At 36.9% G+C, this 16,351-nt stretch overlaps 1 protein-coding gene across 1 annotated transcript; it reads right to left on the bottom strand.

Moving 5' to 3' along the window:
• Positions 1–800: 800 nt before the first annotated feature.
• On the bottom strand, positions 801–15,692 carry LOC145767582 (heme transporter HRG1-like). The gene is made up of 3 exons (XM_082579436.1): positions 15,539–15,692; positions 10,829–10,999; positions 801–934 (listed from the first exon to the last, which is right to left on the bottom strand). Exons 1-3 carry the CDS (start codon positions 15,690–15,692, stop codon positions 801–803), a joined length of 459 nt encoding a protein of 152 aa, XP_082435562.1.
• Between the last annotated feature and the right edge of the window lie 659 nt (positions 15,693–16,351).

Genomic DNA, 16,351 nt, shown 5'->3' on the forward strand with positions numbered 1-16,351 from the left:
TAGACATTAACAGAATTTACAGAAGGAAGTTATGGTGAACAACTGAACATATCACGTTTTAAATTAGTTCCTGATTCAACTCCTTAAAATACCGTATTATCCGTGCTGCTAATATATGGTTAAAACCGGCTGCAGCTGGAACAATCTCTCAGCCTGCAGACTTAGCCTTCGTTAAAACAATGACCTTTTTTAAAAACACTGACAGGTGGATGAAACCAGACAATTGAAGAAATAGCGAAGTTCCCGGCCGACTAAGAAGTTTTTGTTTGTCAGCGTTGGAGGGATTGTATTCATTCATTCGCAGGAACCCTATAACGTTGTAGCAATTACCCACTAAGAAAAGGCAACAATAGCGATTTTTGAGCTATCTTTCGAGACTTCCTCATGTTTCGCACTTGTGATTCACAAGCTACCTTGCAAATGTTAACTCGACTGTACTAAAAACTTGTAAAAAGTATCGGAAAAACATGTTACATCATGGATACTCATAACAATTACCAAACAAGCATTATCCATGATTCCATTGTTTGATTGGAAAATAAGGTTAATATATATGTTATAAACAAAAGAAAGTTCAATAAAAAACAAGGTTTAGAAACCTGTTCACGATCCCATCATCTCAGCTAGCAAACTTCGTCTACAGACGTTGAATCAATACAAAAAAAGAAAATTCCTAGTTGCGATATGAGCCCAGCACATTGCACTAATAAAGACGCAAATAGCTTCCTAATGCGAAACTACGCATATGTCCAACATAATGCGAGAAGACATCAAAAACTTGCTTCACTGGTGGAGGTGTGTTAGAAATCCAAAAGAGCTGTTAAGTCGGCAAATTCGTTTCTATATCTCTTGGAATGCCAGAAGAGAAGCACAGCCCACAGAGTGCACCACGCACATAATATCACTGTGACGTAGAAACTATCTGCAGTGAAACCTGTAAGAAACATACGGTCGTGTAATTTCAGATCGAAGTAGTTTGAGTCGACCTCTAAGAAATTGCGACAACCATAATAATGTATCTGTTGAGATACGCCCAGCAGGGATTTAAAAACTGTTATGGGAATATTTTGATTACATGTGCTATGATTTGAGTTTTTGTCTTACTAGTGGACACCTTTTGAAGTTTTTGTTACTTTTTACATGCTTGAAGATGTTTATTTAGACGTATGAATGGTATAGAAGTTAGCACTTCATTAGAGCTTCAAGTGGATGTTCCTATTTACAATGCAGCAAGCATCAACCTTCCAGTTGAGAAAATTTATTTTGACCAACCATTTTCAGCTGCGATTTTGAATTATTTTAATACAGTAATTTTGAAAGGGTTTTTTTATCAATCGGGAAAATATATTCTGCTTGACAGGATCAAGCAATTTTACTTTATACAGCGCAGCAAAACCACGTGATCACTTAAAGTCATTGCGCAATGAAAGCGCAGCAGCTGACGTTTGACGAAATAGAAAACACACGCACGACCTCACGTTTCAGTAGGGGGTTGCCCAGCCAGCAAACTTGCCTTATTTTACACAGATTGGACGTTTGTTCATATTGAATCAGAGTAAAAAATGATTTGCTGGTTGGGTAGGGTATATATTTTGATTTGTTGCCGTTTGTGCCGACTTTTAAAAAGCAAGATCAAACGTAAATCTCAACCAATTATCATGGTCAGGAACTATGGGTCTGCGATGCTTATTAATAACTTGTGTTCTCACATTCTGGTGATTGTATCCACGCCTATGCAAAATTGCAAAAGACAAACCCTAATTTAAGCAGTGGTGGTCGTACGAATCTTTTTTCGCTGATCTACAACCACGAGGTTTTGCCTTTTACCAACCTCGAAGTAGTGAAGCTGACATGGACTCAAGAGAAGTGTCATCATAACTTAGTTTAACCTCGATCGATACAACTTCGTAGAAGCAAAACTTTCTATGTCACATGTAATCAACTCTGCTTAATGAGGCGACCGGTCACTTCGGACAACCGCTTTATTCGGTTCAAAATGCAGGAGATCGGAGCAGAAGAAACTAGTGAACAAAGGACTCTCGTTCATTGAGCCAATCCTCTCTGTAAGTCTGCCAGAGTTGCATTAGCGTTGGAAATTTGATGGATGGTTTCTTCATTTCACCACAAGATGCAATGGTTTACAAGTGATTATGGTGTAACAGAGACTTCCGTAGTTACAAATTGAAAATGAACCAATATGGCCGTGCCATGTAACATGGCTATTGTCTCGTACAGCATTTGCAAAACCGCTTGATGTCGAAGTCGGTCTACGACATTTCGGTGCCGTCCAGTTTGGAGATCTTGTTTCGTTGTAGACATTCTCGAAAATACCGAAGCGGCTTCTCTTTATTCAGAGAAATTGTAAGAATCATTTAGGTAGGAAGTTCAAGTTCACTTGCCACATCCATTGAATATTGGCTTCCTTGCCTTCCCGTCTTAGTCTTAATCTAACTTAATCTAAATCTTCAATCACCGTTGTAAGCCTGGATACGACACACACATCAATTCAAGACGTTAAAGTTGGTTCAATAGCATTAGCATAAAAAATATGGACTGTTTTAGTATTGCCTAGTTGTCAATACAATTTGCTACATAATTGGCAAGAAAAACCTTGGCATAAAGTGCAATGTTCAAAGTACAATGTTTCAAACTACTGGCATATGACTATTTACGTACCGTTTGTTCTATTCTTTATTACCACAGTTAACATGGGTTATAGGTAAATTGTTCGTAAACAGTTGTTCGCATAGGCGCCGAGTTTTCAAAATAGCTGGGCGGGCGAACACACTGTCACGTCATAAAGGTTATTTTGTGCGTTTTTCAAAAGGACGATTTTATTAGGTTATTAGGCTAGCCTAGTTTTACATTTAAGTCTATGTCTCCTCTAACACGATTTGGAAACAAGTAATAAATATAATTGGTACGCAACAACGTCTGGTTCTGGTAATTCAGTTCCGCATATTTTTTGTGATTGGTATGTGCGGGTTGCGGGACGAAAACTGCAATACTGTACTAGTTCCACTACTATTGTTGATACAACACGATAACACACACACTCACACACAATACATCCATGGACTTCTAAATAGTAGTATCTGGACAGGACACGAAGCTTTAATTTGGCCATTTCCGGCAACTCAGTGGAGCGAACTACTTCATATCTATGAGACAATTGTACGAAAGTGACAGAAAACTGCGTGCACTGTCACTTGTTAAATACTCGAAAGTATCACTTAAGGACATTGACAATGCTGCTAAGGCAGTAACGTCAGATCGAACTGCACAAGAAGTGATTGCAAAAGCAGATTCGATTGCAGCTGATCTGCAGTTAACTATTTGCCCCGATGTAAACGATGCTTCTGTTATATTTTATGTATCGGGCTATTGCTGCCGTTCACTTGTGAAAGTGAACAAGTGTGAATCTTGTAAAGAGACAACAGTTGCTGATGTTGAAAGTGAAAATCATCCACCCGCAGGAATTCCTGCAAACGCTCTCGATTTCTTTCCGGACATAAATCGTGGTGGGCTTTGGAAGCCAAACTTAGAAACCTTTAAGATTGGAACACTCTGCTGGCGTGTATTTGCTGAGGTTTCACAGCATGACGAGCTGCGGAAAGCAGTTTTTAACTTGTTCTAACCAGCGCAATGTTTTCAAAGAAATTATAAACATTGTATTTTATGAAAATTGGGCTAATGAGGCTTGGTCAATTACTACCATGTGTGCCAAAGGCCATAACATTTTGGAAGGCATGGCCAGCCGGTTTTTCAATTGTATGGTCAAAAATTTTATGCGTGACTTACGTGAAGATGATGCCCACAAATCTTCTAGAAAAATTCGCAAGCTTACTAGCTGTTAAATTTTGAATAATTCTGTTTTAATTTGGCTTTGTTACTAGCGAAAACGCAGTAACGATTTACGTGTTTTGGTTTAATTTCTATTCTCTATACAAATCCGTTACCAAATCAGTCATTTCTCTTTTTTTTGTTTTTTCACTGGGACTTTTTGTTTATTGCGTTACTCGCCATTTGCTTGCGTGTGCTTTTTAATTATTATTATTATTCTTTGCTGATGTAGGTATGTATCTTCATGGCCATGGTAGAATAAATAATTGAAAAGTGTTGTTTATAATATCATGATGATATTCTAACTAAAAAGGAGAATATTTCAACTTAGTATAGTACCAGTTCTGCTGCTGGAAACGAGTTAGCTCGTGCAATTGTGATGTAATTTAATGTCACATGACGTCACAATGCCACAAAAATCCTAATGTGTTGCCAGTCTGGGGGCCTGACAGGTTGCTTTAATTTTAAACCAAAAAAAAACGATTTTTAACCTATTTCCCCGCCAAATTCTTAAAATTAAATAAAAGTCAAAACACCAATCTGTGTGAACAAAGCTCGAAATACAGCAATGACTTCGAGGTCTAGAAATTCTTAGACTGGGATCATGATGCCAGGCTACTAGTATATTGATCAATGCACATAGGTCATGTAAAAAAGCTTACTTTTTATGCAGCAAGGTAATTGAAATATTCTATTATTTTTTAAGGTTTAGACTAATTTACCTATTCATTTAGAGTCACTAGACTAGACTGCTTACTGGTACTAGCTAGAAGTCCTGTAGGCTATCTAACCCTAGTCGCTAAAAAAATCCAAGCAAGCATTTTCTTATGAATATATGCTATGACTATGGTATGATGTCAACAAAACTTTTGAATGTACTGTAAAGGCAAACCAAACGTGGTAGCCTATAGGTTTCATCGAAAGGAAATATGTTTGCAATCGCCTAGTTGGTTAAGTTAAACTTCGGTACGGTACAGTAGCCTAGCTACCGGCCAGCAAAAATTGTCATTTTTACATCGTTTCATCGTCGCCAGACGTTGAAATCGTGTAAAAAAGGAACTTTTGCTGACCAGGTATAAGTTGCAACTGAGAAATATTTACAAAAGCCATTCGATTTGTTCAAAGAACCGAATTAGCCTAACAGTTCGTATTTACATTGATTCAATGTTTGAATACGTTGAATCACTCGGCCTATCGTTTTTCTTTACATTGATTTCACGTCTGAACAGGTTGATTCAATGCAAAAAAAAAAACTGTTTTGCTGACTGGCGCGCTTGTAAATGCAATGGTCATTTCGACGATCAATTGCAACACCGATTTGCTCCAAAATTTCAAAGTGCGTTTCAATAGTTTGGCAACCCATTTTTTCATTACCATGGCAACCAGAGAAAGAGGAGAACTATTCTCACTTTTTCAAAACGCTGGCAGCTAAAGTGGTACAGTAGCTTAGTTTGGCACGGCTCAAGTTACGGTACGTAACTAGAATGGGATTCGATCCTAGATTTCTGCATTAAATACAAAACTAGTCCGAAAGTCATTTTAATTTAATCGTGTCAAGATCTTAGCGCAATTTTGTCATTTTGCGGTTTCGACATTATAGGCCTCATTGTGTACACAACTCATTAGTCGTGTCCTGTCCAGATACTACTATTTAGAAGTCCATGATACATCGGTGGGTTCATACGATAAGTCGCTCCTAGCGGGCGCAGAGATAAGAAACAAGTTGCTGTAATGCAACGCAGAAGCGATTTTACAGCAATTCCGCTCCCGAGAAGCCATCTAGCGATACACTGCGCTATTGAACCGAGCTTACATTGAATCTACAATTAGAAAAGTCATATAACGAAGGAGCTGAATTGCAACTAATGACAACCAACGCCCAACGGTTTCATCCGGCCAAACCAACAGGTGTGCACAGTTTAATATCAGTGACGTAACAGACGCAACTATGATGATTGAGATGACAAAATAGAGCATTTTGACAGCAGAGTTAATTGATAACGTCGTTTGAGAGAAAATAACTCATTTGAAGAACAATGCTACAGTTTTTACACCGATTTAACATCTGGCGATGTTAAAACGATGTAAAAGCAGTGGAAATTGCGGTCAGACTATGCCGCGAATGAAGTTCCTCGCATGTTTGCGCAATTTACTTTATTTTATAGCACGAGTGGCAGAGTGGAGATAAACGGCGCGGCCGGACACTTTTGCTCGTTTAACGGCGAATCAACGTTGTCTAACGTTGCATGAATGTAACAATGGCAATAATTGACGAAAACTAATAGCTTAATTAGTAGGTCTAGTAGGGCCTATCATATGGCGACAAAATCCTGCAAATAAGGTAAGTAGGCTAGTATCAGAAGGTGGCAGATGGTTACAGAATTTTTGGGACTTAAATTGCTTTAATTTTTTTTTTTTAATTCCTGAAATGTCCGGCGGGCTCGGCCCGCCCGCCCGCCCGGGACTCGGCGCCAGTGGTTGTTCGTAAAGCAATTGTTCGTAAACTGTTGTTCGTAAAATGAAATCCGTAAAACAATTCTTCGTAAAGCATTTCTTCGTATATATACATCAAATTTCAACTGCATGCACGAAAAAATGCTTTAGGAACAATTGTTTTACGAAGAATTCATTTTACGAACAATTGTTTTACGAACAACTGTTTACAAAAAAAACGTTGAACACCGTTAACCATGGGCTCTATCCAAGGGGGGGTGAGGGGGGTGATCACCCCCCCACTCATTGTAGTGGGGGGGTGAGCAATGCAAAATCACCCGCCCACTCATTTGACTTTGAAAAGGTTGTGTGATATTTTAGTGATCGAATTTTAAAAAGAAATATTTTGGCCGTTACTATTCGGCTGTTGTTACTCATTTGGCTTTGAAAAGGATTGTGATATTTTATTGATCGAACTTTGAAAAAAAATATTTCGGCTGTTACCACTGTTTTGAATTTTTGATTTGACAACCCTGAACTACGAGCCAGGCGTTTACACTGTGGAGTTTTAACGTAGTTTGCAAACCCAAAAATGCCCTTCCGACAGTGATGCCGAAGTTAGTTGAGAATTGGGGGGGGGACTGAATAAATCACAATTTTATCAAGTTCTAGACGATTATGAACATTGGGGGGGATGCATACTTTTATACACAATTTTAGTGGTAGGCTACTGGTATTTACTATTCAATTTATTAAACAATCACCGGACCTCGGTAAATTAGCTGCTAACAGCACAATATACAGACAAGAAATCATAGAGATAAAAGCGCTACCAGTGCCCTTGTGAATGACTGCTGCAAGATTAAGAAACAAGCAAAGAAAAATTGGTACCTCCAGCGAGATTCGAACCTATGACCTTCCAATGAGTACTTAGTTTTTCCAAAAAAAAAAACCGAAGATACTTTTCTTCTTGCCCTCTCCTTCACTGGAATCACTACACTTATTACACTATGGGACAAAGTCACTAGTCAGGAGACTGAAAACAATCGAAGCTACAGAAGAACATCTGCAAATTTATGACAAAAATAATAACTTTCAAACACATCACAAGAACTTGTTACAACCGAACATAATGCGTCTTACAGTATTGCGCATTGAAAACTCATTAGCACTGTCATTTATGCTGATGTCATTAAAAATATTTTGGTGAATGTTGCAAACAATGCTAGCATTCAACCTTTCCTGTCCCAAAGTATTTCTCAGCCAGGTTTCCAATCTACGAAGATTAGAAAACGACCTCTCACAAGCAGCAGAGCTTACAGGCAAACTAAGAAGATCTTAATCAGCTGGAGTAGTTGAGTATAGAGAGATTTTTCCAACTTGGACAATGCCTGGTAAGCTCTTTTAGCATCGTACAGAGATTTTGCTCCTGTTGCCTTGCTGAATGAATAAATTTGATAACTCATTGATTGTCTGTTCAGCTCTGGATAATTTTTGACCATTTCAGGAACTAAGCCGGTCTTGAAAATTCGTGTAAGTTCTTTATACTTTGCCGAATTGGAATTCAGGCTACTTTTAAACCTTTCGGTCAGTTTAGAGATAACTCTGTCCATGAACTGATTGTAAAGTATTTTGTAATGCAGTTGAGTGTCTGCAGTAGTTGCCACCGAGCCTCCACCCAATCTTTCAGGGACTTGTGTACTTTGTGTTATTATACCCGATATGATTCATTATTATGCTTATGTTTTTCCTAGCTGGTCTTGATTCATTTTCCTACAAAACCTTATATGTTTCATTTAGATTTCCAAGTTACTGTTCAATCATGCTGTTTATTGATTTAGCTAATGTATAACTTGTAATGTCTAACGCTGCAATGTATGATGTCTGATATCAGGCAGCACCTTGACTGGTTAACCGCAAGGTTGTTCGGTGCTGCCAGACCTTTCTATTGCTATAATTTGATTTGTATGTAATTGTGTTTCTTTTTCTCGACTCGTATTAGAAAGGCAAATAAACAATAAACAATCATCTCTCTTCTTTGCCGTGGTGCTTGCAAAGGCGTGATAAAATAAGCAGCAAATTTTTCCGGAAGTGAAACTGCATTTTTGTTATTGTTCTCAAACTCCAAATCATTTTCAAGGTTTGAAACAGCTCTTCACAATAGTCAATGTCAAGCTTTTCTTGCAACGTGATACTATATTGCTCTATAAGTGCAAAAGGCTTCAAAATCAGCACAAGTTCCAAATATGTTTGTGCAGTTTTTTCATTACTGCAGTGCCGTGGCCAGTGGCCTGGTCCAACTCGTCCTTAATACCTTCAATGAAGTCCTGCATTGTCTATCGTCAAATCCAAGACAACTTAGAACTGTGATCAAACATCAATAAAAGAAAAACAACAGCAATGCAAGATGCTTGCAAACAACTAGATCGAAGTAGCCTACAACTTCATAGCAAATAATTTTTTATGAATTATTGGGAGGGGATGCTGCCAAAATATTGGGAGGTATATCCCCTCCCCCAACTTCGGCACAACTGCCCTCCAAAACATACTTTCTGAAACGAATTGGAAACCCTATGCACGTGGATGATCAATGAAGCTGATGCTACAATGGGGGGTCTGGGGGGCGTAGCCCCCCAGAAGTTGAAATGACTATGACGTTTTTAGCCCACTGTCCAAAAATCACCCCCCCAAATTCTAAAAGTGGATAGAGCCCCTGCCGTTAACATGATAAGTAAGGTACCAGAAAGTTTAAGTAAGGTCTTCTTTTACACTGACTGAAAAAACTGAAGTTACTTAGCACTACTGTATTGCGATTTGGATTCGGCCTGTTCCACATAAAATAAATTTTTTATTTAAACTGTGCCAGAACTTGGGTACAAACTATTTGAGTATGGTAACTTATGGTGAATGATTACTGTCACTTCAGGGGATTTTTCCTGGGGTAATGAATCTCGGTCTACGACTTTATGCCGCAGCCCAAATGATGAGAACGTGAATGACGCTATCCCTAGGCCGCAAGACATGATTGACCCAAGGCCCGAATGCCGCAATGCATGAATGACGCAAGATTTGATTATTTCGTACTAAAATTAATTGAATACGGTAGTAATTTCACTTGTCACGGTAGCAATTTCAATTTTTATTTTTTATACAATCAAAAATATAAAAATTGTTTTTTGCACTTAACAAAACAAAGATGAGACTTGGTTATTTTTTATTAAAACTAATTGTTTTTTTTTTTTAAATGGTAGTGTCAGTGATTTCATTTGCCACGAGAGCAGTTTCAATTTTTTCCACTTAACAAAATAAAGGTGAAGCTGTCACTGATTCATTTGTTGCTTTTTAATCTTAATGGACACGTCTGCAGGGAACTCTTACTAATCAGAAACTTTTGGCAAACTCGAACGGTAGGCTAAGTCTGGCTTTCCGCAGTTAATCTCGTTCCTCGCTTCTTCAGAAACAACACAGGAGGTCAGTTAAACACTATTTTGTTTTCGAAAACCGATTAGGTTTGAACGCACTGTCAAACAGCGTTTCGTAATTAAAATTACAGTTCAAATATCTTGATCAAGCACTTATGCAAGCTTGCTCCATGAGCGCTTCACAACTTTTTCTGCTTTGTAACACTGTCCTGTATTTTCAAACGCATAAAAAAACCAAATTGCTACGATTTCTAAATGGACGACAAAGATTTTTCTGTTTAAGTGAAACAAAAATTTTTAACATAAAAGCAATAAACTCACCAAAATCAGATCTTATCGAAAAGCCAACTTTTTCATGCTAAAAATTAAACTGAGTAGTCCCAATATAGCTACGTCAAAACTAAAGCCTACTAAAAATCAGATTAGCCACCACCCACCAGTGAAAAATGGATCAGTCAACAATTATATTCAAACTGTTGGTTTGCATGGGTTGATATTAGCCTAGTTTTGCTTCATGCAGCTCAAGTAAGCTAAAAATAGGCACAAAATCTAGAAATTTGAAAAAGACGGATTGCATTTTTCAATTCAACCCGAAAAATTGATTCAGAAACAGTAAAAACATATTTATTATAATGATTATTATATATAATTGAAAATTGAAATATTGGCGCTGATAAAGAAAAATAGATAAATCAATGTGAGAAAGCCATAGTTTTACCGCTACTACTATTTACTACTTCTACTAGGCAAATAAAACTAATGGCCAAGTCTCATGTTTATTTTGTTAAGTGCAGAAATCAATTTGTATACTTTTGTTTGTATAAAAATTGAAATTACTACCGTGACAAATGAAATTACTAGGCCTACCGTATTTAAAAAAACAATTAATTTTAGTACGAAATAATTAAATCTTGCGTCATTCATGCATTGCGGCATTCGGGCCTTGCAGCCTCGGGATCGCGTCGTTTGCGTTATTCGGACCGCGGCATAATGTGGTGTATCCGCTGTTACTTTCCTTAGTCGGTATAAATGTTACAATGTAACAATATGTCCAACCATGACATGCACATGCTAAAAAACGTTAAGCTCATGCATAGAATGCCAATCATAATAAAATAACAAACACTCACTCTGATTTTTGTTTGTGCAAGCTAATATAAGAAATATCAGGAAAGATAGCACAGAAATTCCTATAAAAACAGCCCCAATTGTCACAAACAACCGAAGACCTTTTAACCAAGTTCTCCACAGATCTTGTAAGTGCATAACATGCAAGACTAAATTCCACGCTGCCAAAACACCTGAAAAACAAAAGCAGAGCTTTACGTGACATCAGCAAGTTTAACATTAAAATTATATTAGCTGAAACTAAGATGCACACAGGTCTGTAGTAATAATCGTATTTAAAAAACTCGGAAATCAAATTATAGGAAGCTGAGATCCAGGTCTGGCATCCATTAGCTTGAACAAGTCATGAGATGGAGAAGGCTGTGGGCACGGACACGTGTAATGCATGAGAGGCTGCGTGGTCGAAGATGATCCAGTTCTTTGACGTCCACGAGGATCACCCTAGAGGACGTCCTAAGAAGCATTAGCTCGACAACATTCGGGAAGATCTGCAATTAAAAGATTTTGTTTCGGTCGACCCCGGGAGTGGATGGCGTGGAGAAATGCCATCAGACAAAGTAGACATTCGTTGGCATCTAACCCTCGCAATACGGGTAACAATGAGACATTAAATCGTATATCAAATAAACAGAAAGTCCTTGGACATTTTTCTTTTTGAATTTTGCTCTGTTTATGGTTGAAGAAAGTCACCTCTTTACAAAAATTGTACTTTTTCTTATTGTTATTAAACATATTGGATGTCACTTATATAATATGCCTTTTAATATGCTAAATATCTTGCTAAAGTCTCTAAAACTTAGGTCCAATTGTAAAGTCTAAAAAGAGCCAAAGAGAAGCAATCATTCAGCTCCATAGCCTGGGAAAACCAACTCTGAAATTATTAAGCTTTTAAAAGTTGCCAAATCTACCGTTTACCATGTTATGAATAGATTTAAAAAACTTGGTAGCTTACATCTGAAGATCATCCTAAGAGTGAAAGACCACAAACTGCTCAAACAAAGAAATTGGTTAAGGCTGTCAAAGAAAGAGAAAAATCCCAAACAGATCAATCTGTCTAATGGCCAAAGACATGAATGTGAGCAACACTTCAATGAGAACTATTGTGGAAAAGGATCTTCAGTTGTCTCCTTACAAGATGAGAAAACGACAGTTCCTTACACCTGTCCAAAAACAAAAGATACTTGAAAGAGCACAGATTCTTCTTGGAGAGCTGAAAGCAGGCATGGCAGGGCAAGAGACCATTTTTTAAACAAAAAATTCTTCACAATTGAAGCTTAGTTCTAATCAGAATGACAGAATTTATACCAAGTCTTCACCAGATATTGAAGATTCCGTGAGAACGGTTTACCACCGTCAACAACTGTTTTCTGTCATGGTGTGGCCCGCCATCTCCAAAACATGAAAGTCTCTTCTGGTTTTCGTGGAACAAGGGGTTAAAACCAATTCAAATCGATACTTCCACAATATTTTGGTGCCAGCTTTTAAAGAGATGAAGAAGCACTACAAAGATCAGGCCTTCTCATTCCAACTCTGGACTGGTGGTTACGTCAACTTCCAAGATTCTGGAGCAAGGAAATGTGGCCTCCCTCATCGCCTGATTTGAATCTCATGGACTTTTGTGTGTGGTTGTTATTGGAGGCAAAGGATTGTTCCATTGCTCACCCAAGTGTTGATGCTATGAAGCAATCACTCCTGCAGTTATGGGCAAAAATACACCAGGATGAGTTACATGCGTTGGTCGAAAACTTCCGACAAAAAATTTATAGAGTTATCTAAGTAAAGGGCGGCCACATTAAAAAAAAAATATTCCTAATATTGTACGGAAAGCTTTCATTGTGGTACCTTTTTGATGAAACCTGTTAATAAATCGATCATAACTTGGGCCTAGGACTTTCTGTTCACCCTGTAGAGATAGATTAGTAAGAAAGGAATCATTTCACTCATTTAGTGAAGCACGGGGAGTTGCATTGGGTGAGGTAATATTTTTTTGGAAATGTGTAAACAAAAATGTAGTTTTAATTATTAAAGCAAAGCTTGTGGCAAGCTTACTATGACTCACAACTCTACGGCATACTCAAGTAGCCTAACATTCAACCCAAACGGTATGAGTCTTGGGTATTCATTGTTAGGGTTGGTAAAAACGTTTTTTAGTGGTCGTTTTCTATAATCATTTTTTGTTTGTTTTATTTATTTCTTTGCTTTGTATGTATACTATTTCCAATCGTTTCATACATTTTTCAAGTACCAACTGTTTTCAATTATCATAACAAAGAACTACAATTTAAGAACGTGTTGAACAAAAATATACATATACATATAGTTTGGAGAAGCAAAAGTACAAATTACGTTTCAACATTTCAATTTTTGACAGATTGTTGGTGCAAAAAAAAACGATCGTTCATTTATTCACGTTTTCTTTCCAAAAAGCATGTTGTTAAAAAAAAACAAGAACAAAAAACGACTCACATCTCTATTCATTGTGTCGTTGTGATGCTCAGAATAGCACACATTTCTTGTTGAATTTTCTGGAGAAAACTGTTGTAGATTTCCGTTTTTATTTGTTGCGTCATTTTGTTAAGAAATTATTACTACCTCACATCATTTGGTTTAAAACAGGAATTGAAATTCTGATTTCGAAAAGTACTTAAGCCACATCCGAAAAGAAAAATTTCAGAACACTGTAATTAAGCGTAGAATAAACCTTGACCACATTGTCGGTATGTAACTGAAAATGGTATCTAATTACTTTTCCGGTGTAAATATCTTTCTGGTGTGTTCGGAAGTACACAATATTTTATTGCAATAGCACATAGACCTAAAACAAACGTTTGAAATTTTTTTGACATAAAACTAATAAAACAATTGCAGTTTATTTTGCATTGAGAAGTTTGTACATAAATACAAGCTCGCCAGCTTTTGCAGTGCCCAATCGATTTCGAACTTCTGATTGAAGCAGAACAAAAGTGGAAAAAACTTGCTCAAAAGCTATGTTTAGTGAACAACACTGTTTGTGAACTGCCAAGTAAACTAAGTTGCCTTTCAAAACATGCATAGCCTATAGCCTTAAGTATTTAAATATAACTTTTGTATTACAGAGAAGCAGTGAAATGTTTGTTGATGTATTTATTTTTATTTTAGCAAATAAAAAATCATTTGATTCTTTTAATTGATTTTTTTGATTTTTATTGTTTTATTTAAACCATGACTTAAATCAATGATTTAAATCATTTGATTTAAATCAGCCAACCCTGAAAACATCAGCATGGTATTGCATAAATTCATTAATAATAGTAAACATATTTAATTAAAAACAGAGAGAGACTGTTCACCAGGCATTTGGTAATAAAATTAATTTGCGTTCTTCTGGTGACTATTTACTAGGTTACCTCGTGATGTTCAAGATGATAACTAGCTTTTGTATTTCCGACGTTTCGTCAGTCAGCACGACTGACTTTATCAAGGTGGCTAAAACAGGTTAACACAACCTGTTCAGCAACGATGGCACAACACAAAAACGTACTGATAAAATGAATAGAGTAAAGCAGCAAGAATCAGAATTAAAACACGCCACAAGATACCTAGAGGTTAAACTAAATGCGGTGAATGCCTAAAACCAGTAGGCTAGTTTACAACAGCGTAAATTTATCTATCTATTGGGCCACTGTCAAGAAACGTTGAAAAGACATCAGACAAGACAGAAAACAATGGGATTAGCAATAACAATGGTAGAGAAGACGCACTGAGAATGGAAAAGGTGAAGCTAAAGTTAAAGTAATATTTTGTACACAGAGGGGAAATTCTGACCATCTTTTTGGTTAAGAGCATGTTGTGCCTTCTGGTTTATGTACCATTTTTCTGTGAACAATCTTTTTGTATAATCCTTTTCAGTTTTAAGAATGGTGGCGTTGGTCCAAGTAATTTTATGGTCTAAATCCATAGAGTGTTTGCAAAGAGCGGAATGCTCCGGACGTTGAAATTTAATAGTTGAAATTTAAATTTAAACGTGATCTTAAATCTAGAATCAACGAGCACCAAAGAGCTATTAAATTTCAACATCCGGAGCATTCCGCTCTTTGCAAACACTCTATGGATTCAGACCATAAAATTACTTGGACCAACGCCACCATTCTTAAAACTGAAAAGGATTATACAAAAAGATTGTTCACAGAAAAATGGTACATAAACCAGAAGGCACAACATGCTCTTAACCAAAAAGATGGTCAGAATTTCCCCTCTGTGTACAAAATATTACTTTAACTTTAGCTTCACCTTTTCCATTCTCAGTGCGTCTTCTCTACCATTGTTATTGCTAATCCCATTGTTTTCTGTCTTGTCTGATGTCTTTTCAACGTTTCTTGACAGTGGCCCAATAGATAGATAAACTTACGCTGTTGTAAACTAGCCTACTGGTTTTAGGCATTCACCGCATTTAGTTTAACCTCTAGGTATCTTGTGACGTGTTTTAATTCTGATTCTTGCTGCTTTACTCTATTCATTTTATCAGTATGTTTTTGTGTTGTGCCATCGTTGCTGAACAGGTTGTGTTAACCTGTTTTAGCCACCTTGATAAAGTCAGTCGTGCTGACTGACGAAACGTCGGAAATACAAAAGCTAGTTATCATCTTGAACATCACGAGGTAACCTAGTAAATAGTCACCAGAAGAACGCAAATTAATTTTATTACCATATTTAATTATTTAAGCTTTTCTTACCTGACAGGCCAGCATACGTGACTGAAGCATATCGATTATTTGAGTCTAAGTTCCAAGCTACCAAAATTGCCAGTCCAGCAATACCAAGCAATATTCCAAACACGGAATACAAGATTCTACAGCACAGTTTAGAACGTGAGGCTGTCTCAGCCATTCTCTTTGTTCTTTCTAATTTCAAATGAAATACAATGCAGAAAGCTTGATCTTTTATCAATGATCAATTGCAAGTTATGCTAAGCACATTGTAGTAATAATACAATACCAAAATAGAGCAGCAATTCTATGTCACCATTAAAATATTTTCACCTGCTAAAACATACAATCAAAGGTAATACAGACAAAATCAGGTAATCACATACTGCTTTGTATTTGACATTAAGTAACGTTTTGTAAACAAAGGGAAAACTCTGATCATTATTCTGGATAAGAAGCCTTCATGGTTTATGTACGGTAATCTAACAACTTTCTGAAAGCGATATTTTTGTATATTATACTTAAGACATTTTCAGTTTTCAGAATTGTAGCGTTGGTCCAAATAGTTTAGGGTATAAATTTATGGAATGTTTGTAAAGAGCAGATTTCTCCAGACGCTGAAATTGAAAAGCTGTTTTGTGCAATTTGAAAAGCTTTTTTTGTAGAATTTTACAGCACAGTATATATCAACAAGTGATTGGTGATGAATACAGATGCAATTCTTGAAATATCATCAAACCATCAACAAATCTTACCATCACATGAGCCCAAACTAAGGTCTCAAACATAACCTTAGCTTTATTACATTCAATTAAAAAGAAACTCTATCTGCCACAACAG

The sequence above is a fragment of the Aplidium turbinatum genome, chromosome 3 (genome assembly GCF_918807975.1).
Source record: "Aplidium turbinatum chromosome 3, kaAplTurb1.1, whole genome shotgun sequence".
NCBI lineage: Eukaryota > Metazoa > Chordata > Ascidiacea > Aplousobranchia > Polyclinidae > Aplidium > Aplidium turbinatum.

Bases quoted from the DNA above. Each gene is read 5' to 3' on its own strand.
- LOC145767582 (XM_082579436.1), bottom strand. From the start codon at position 15,692: ATGGCTGAGACAGCCTCACGTTCTAAACTGTGCTGTAGAATCTTGTAT. The intron at 11,000-15,538 runs GTAAGAAAAGCT...TTTGTTTTTCAG, and splicing joins CACGTATGCTGGCCTGTCAG to GTGTTTTGGCAGCGTGGAAT. The intron at 935-10,828 runs GTGAGTGTTTGT...TGTTTCTTACAG, and splicing joins TTGCACAAACAAAAATCAGA to GTTTCACTGCAGATAGTTTC.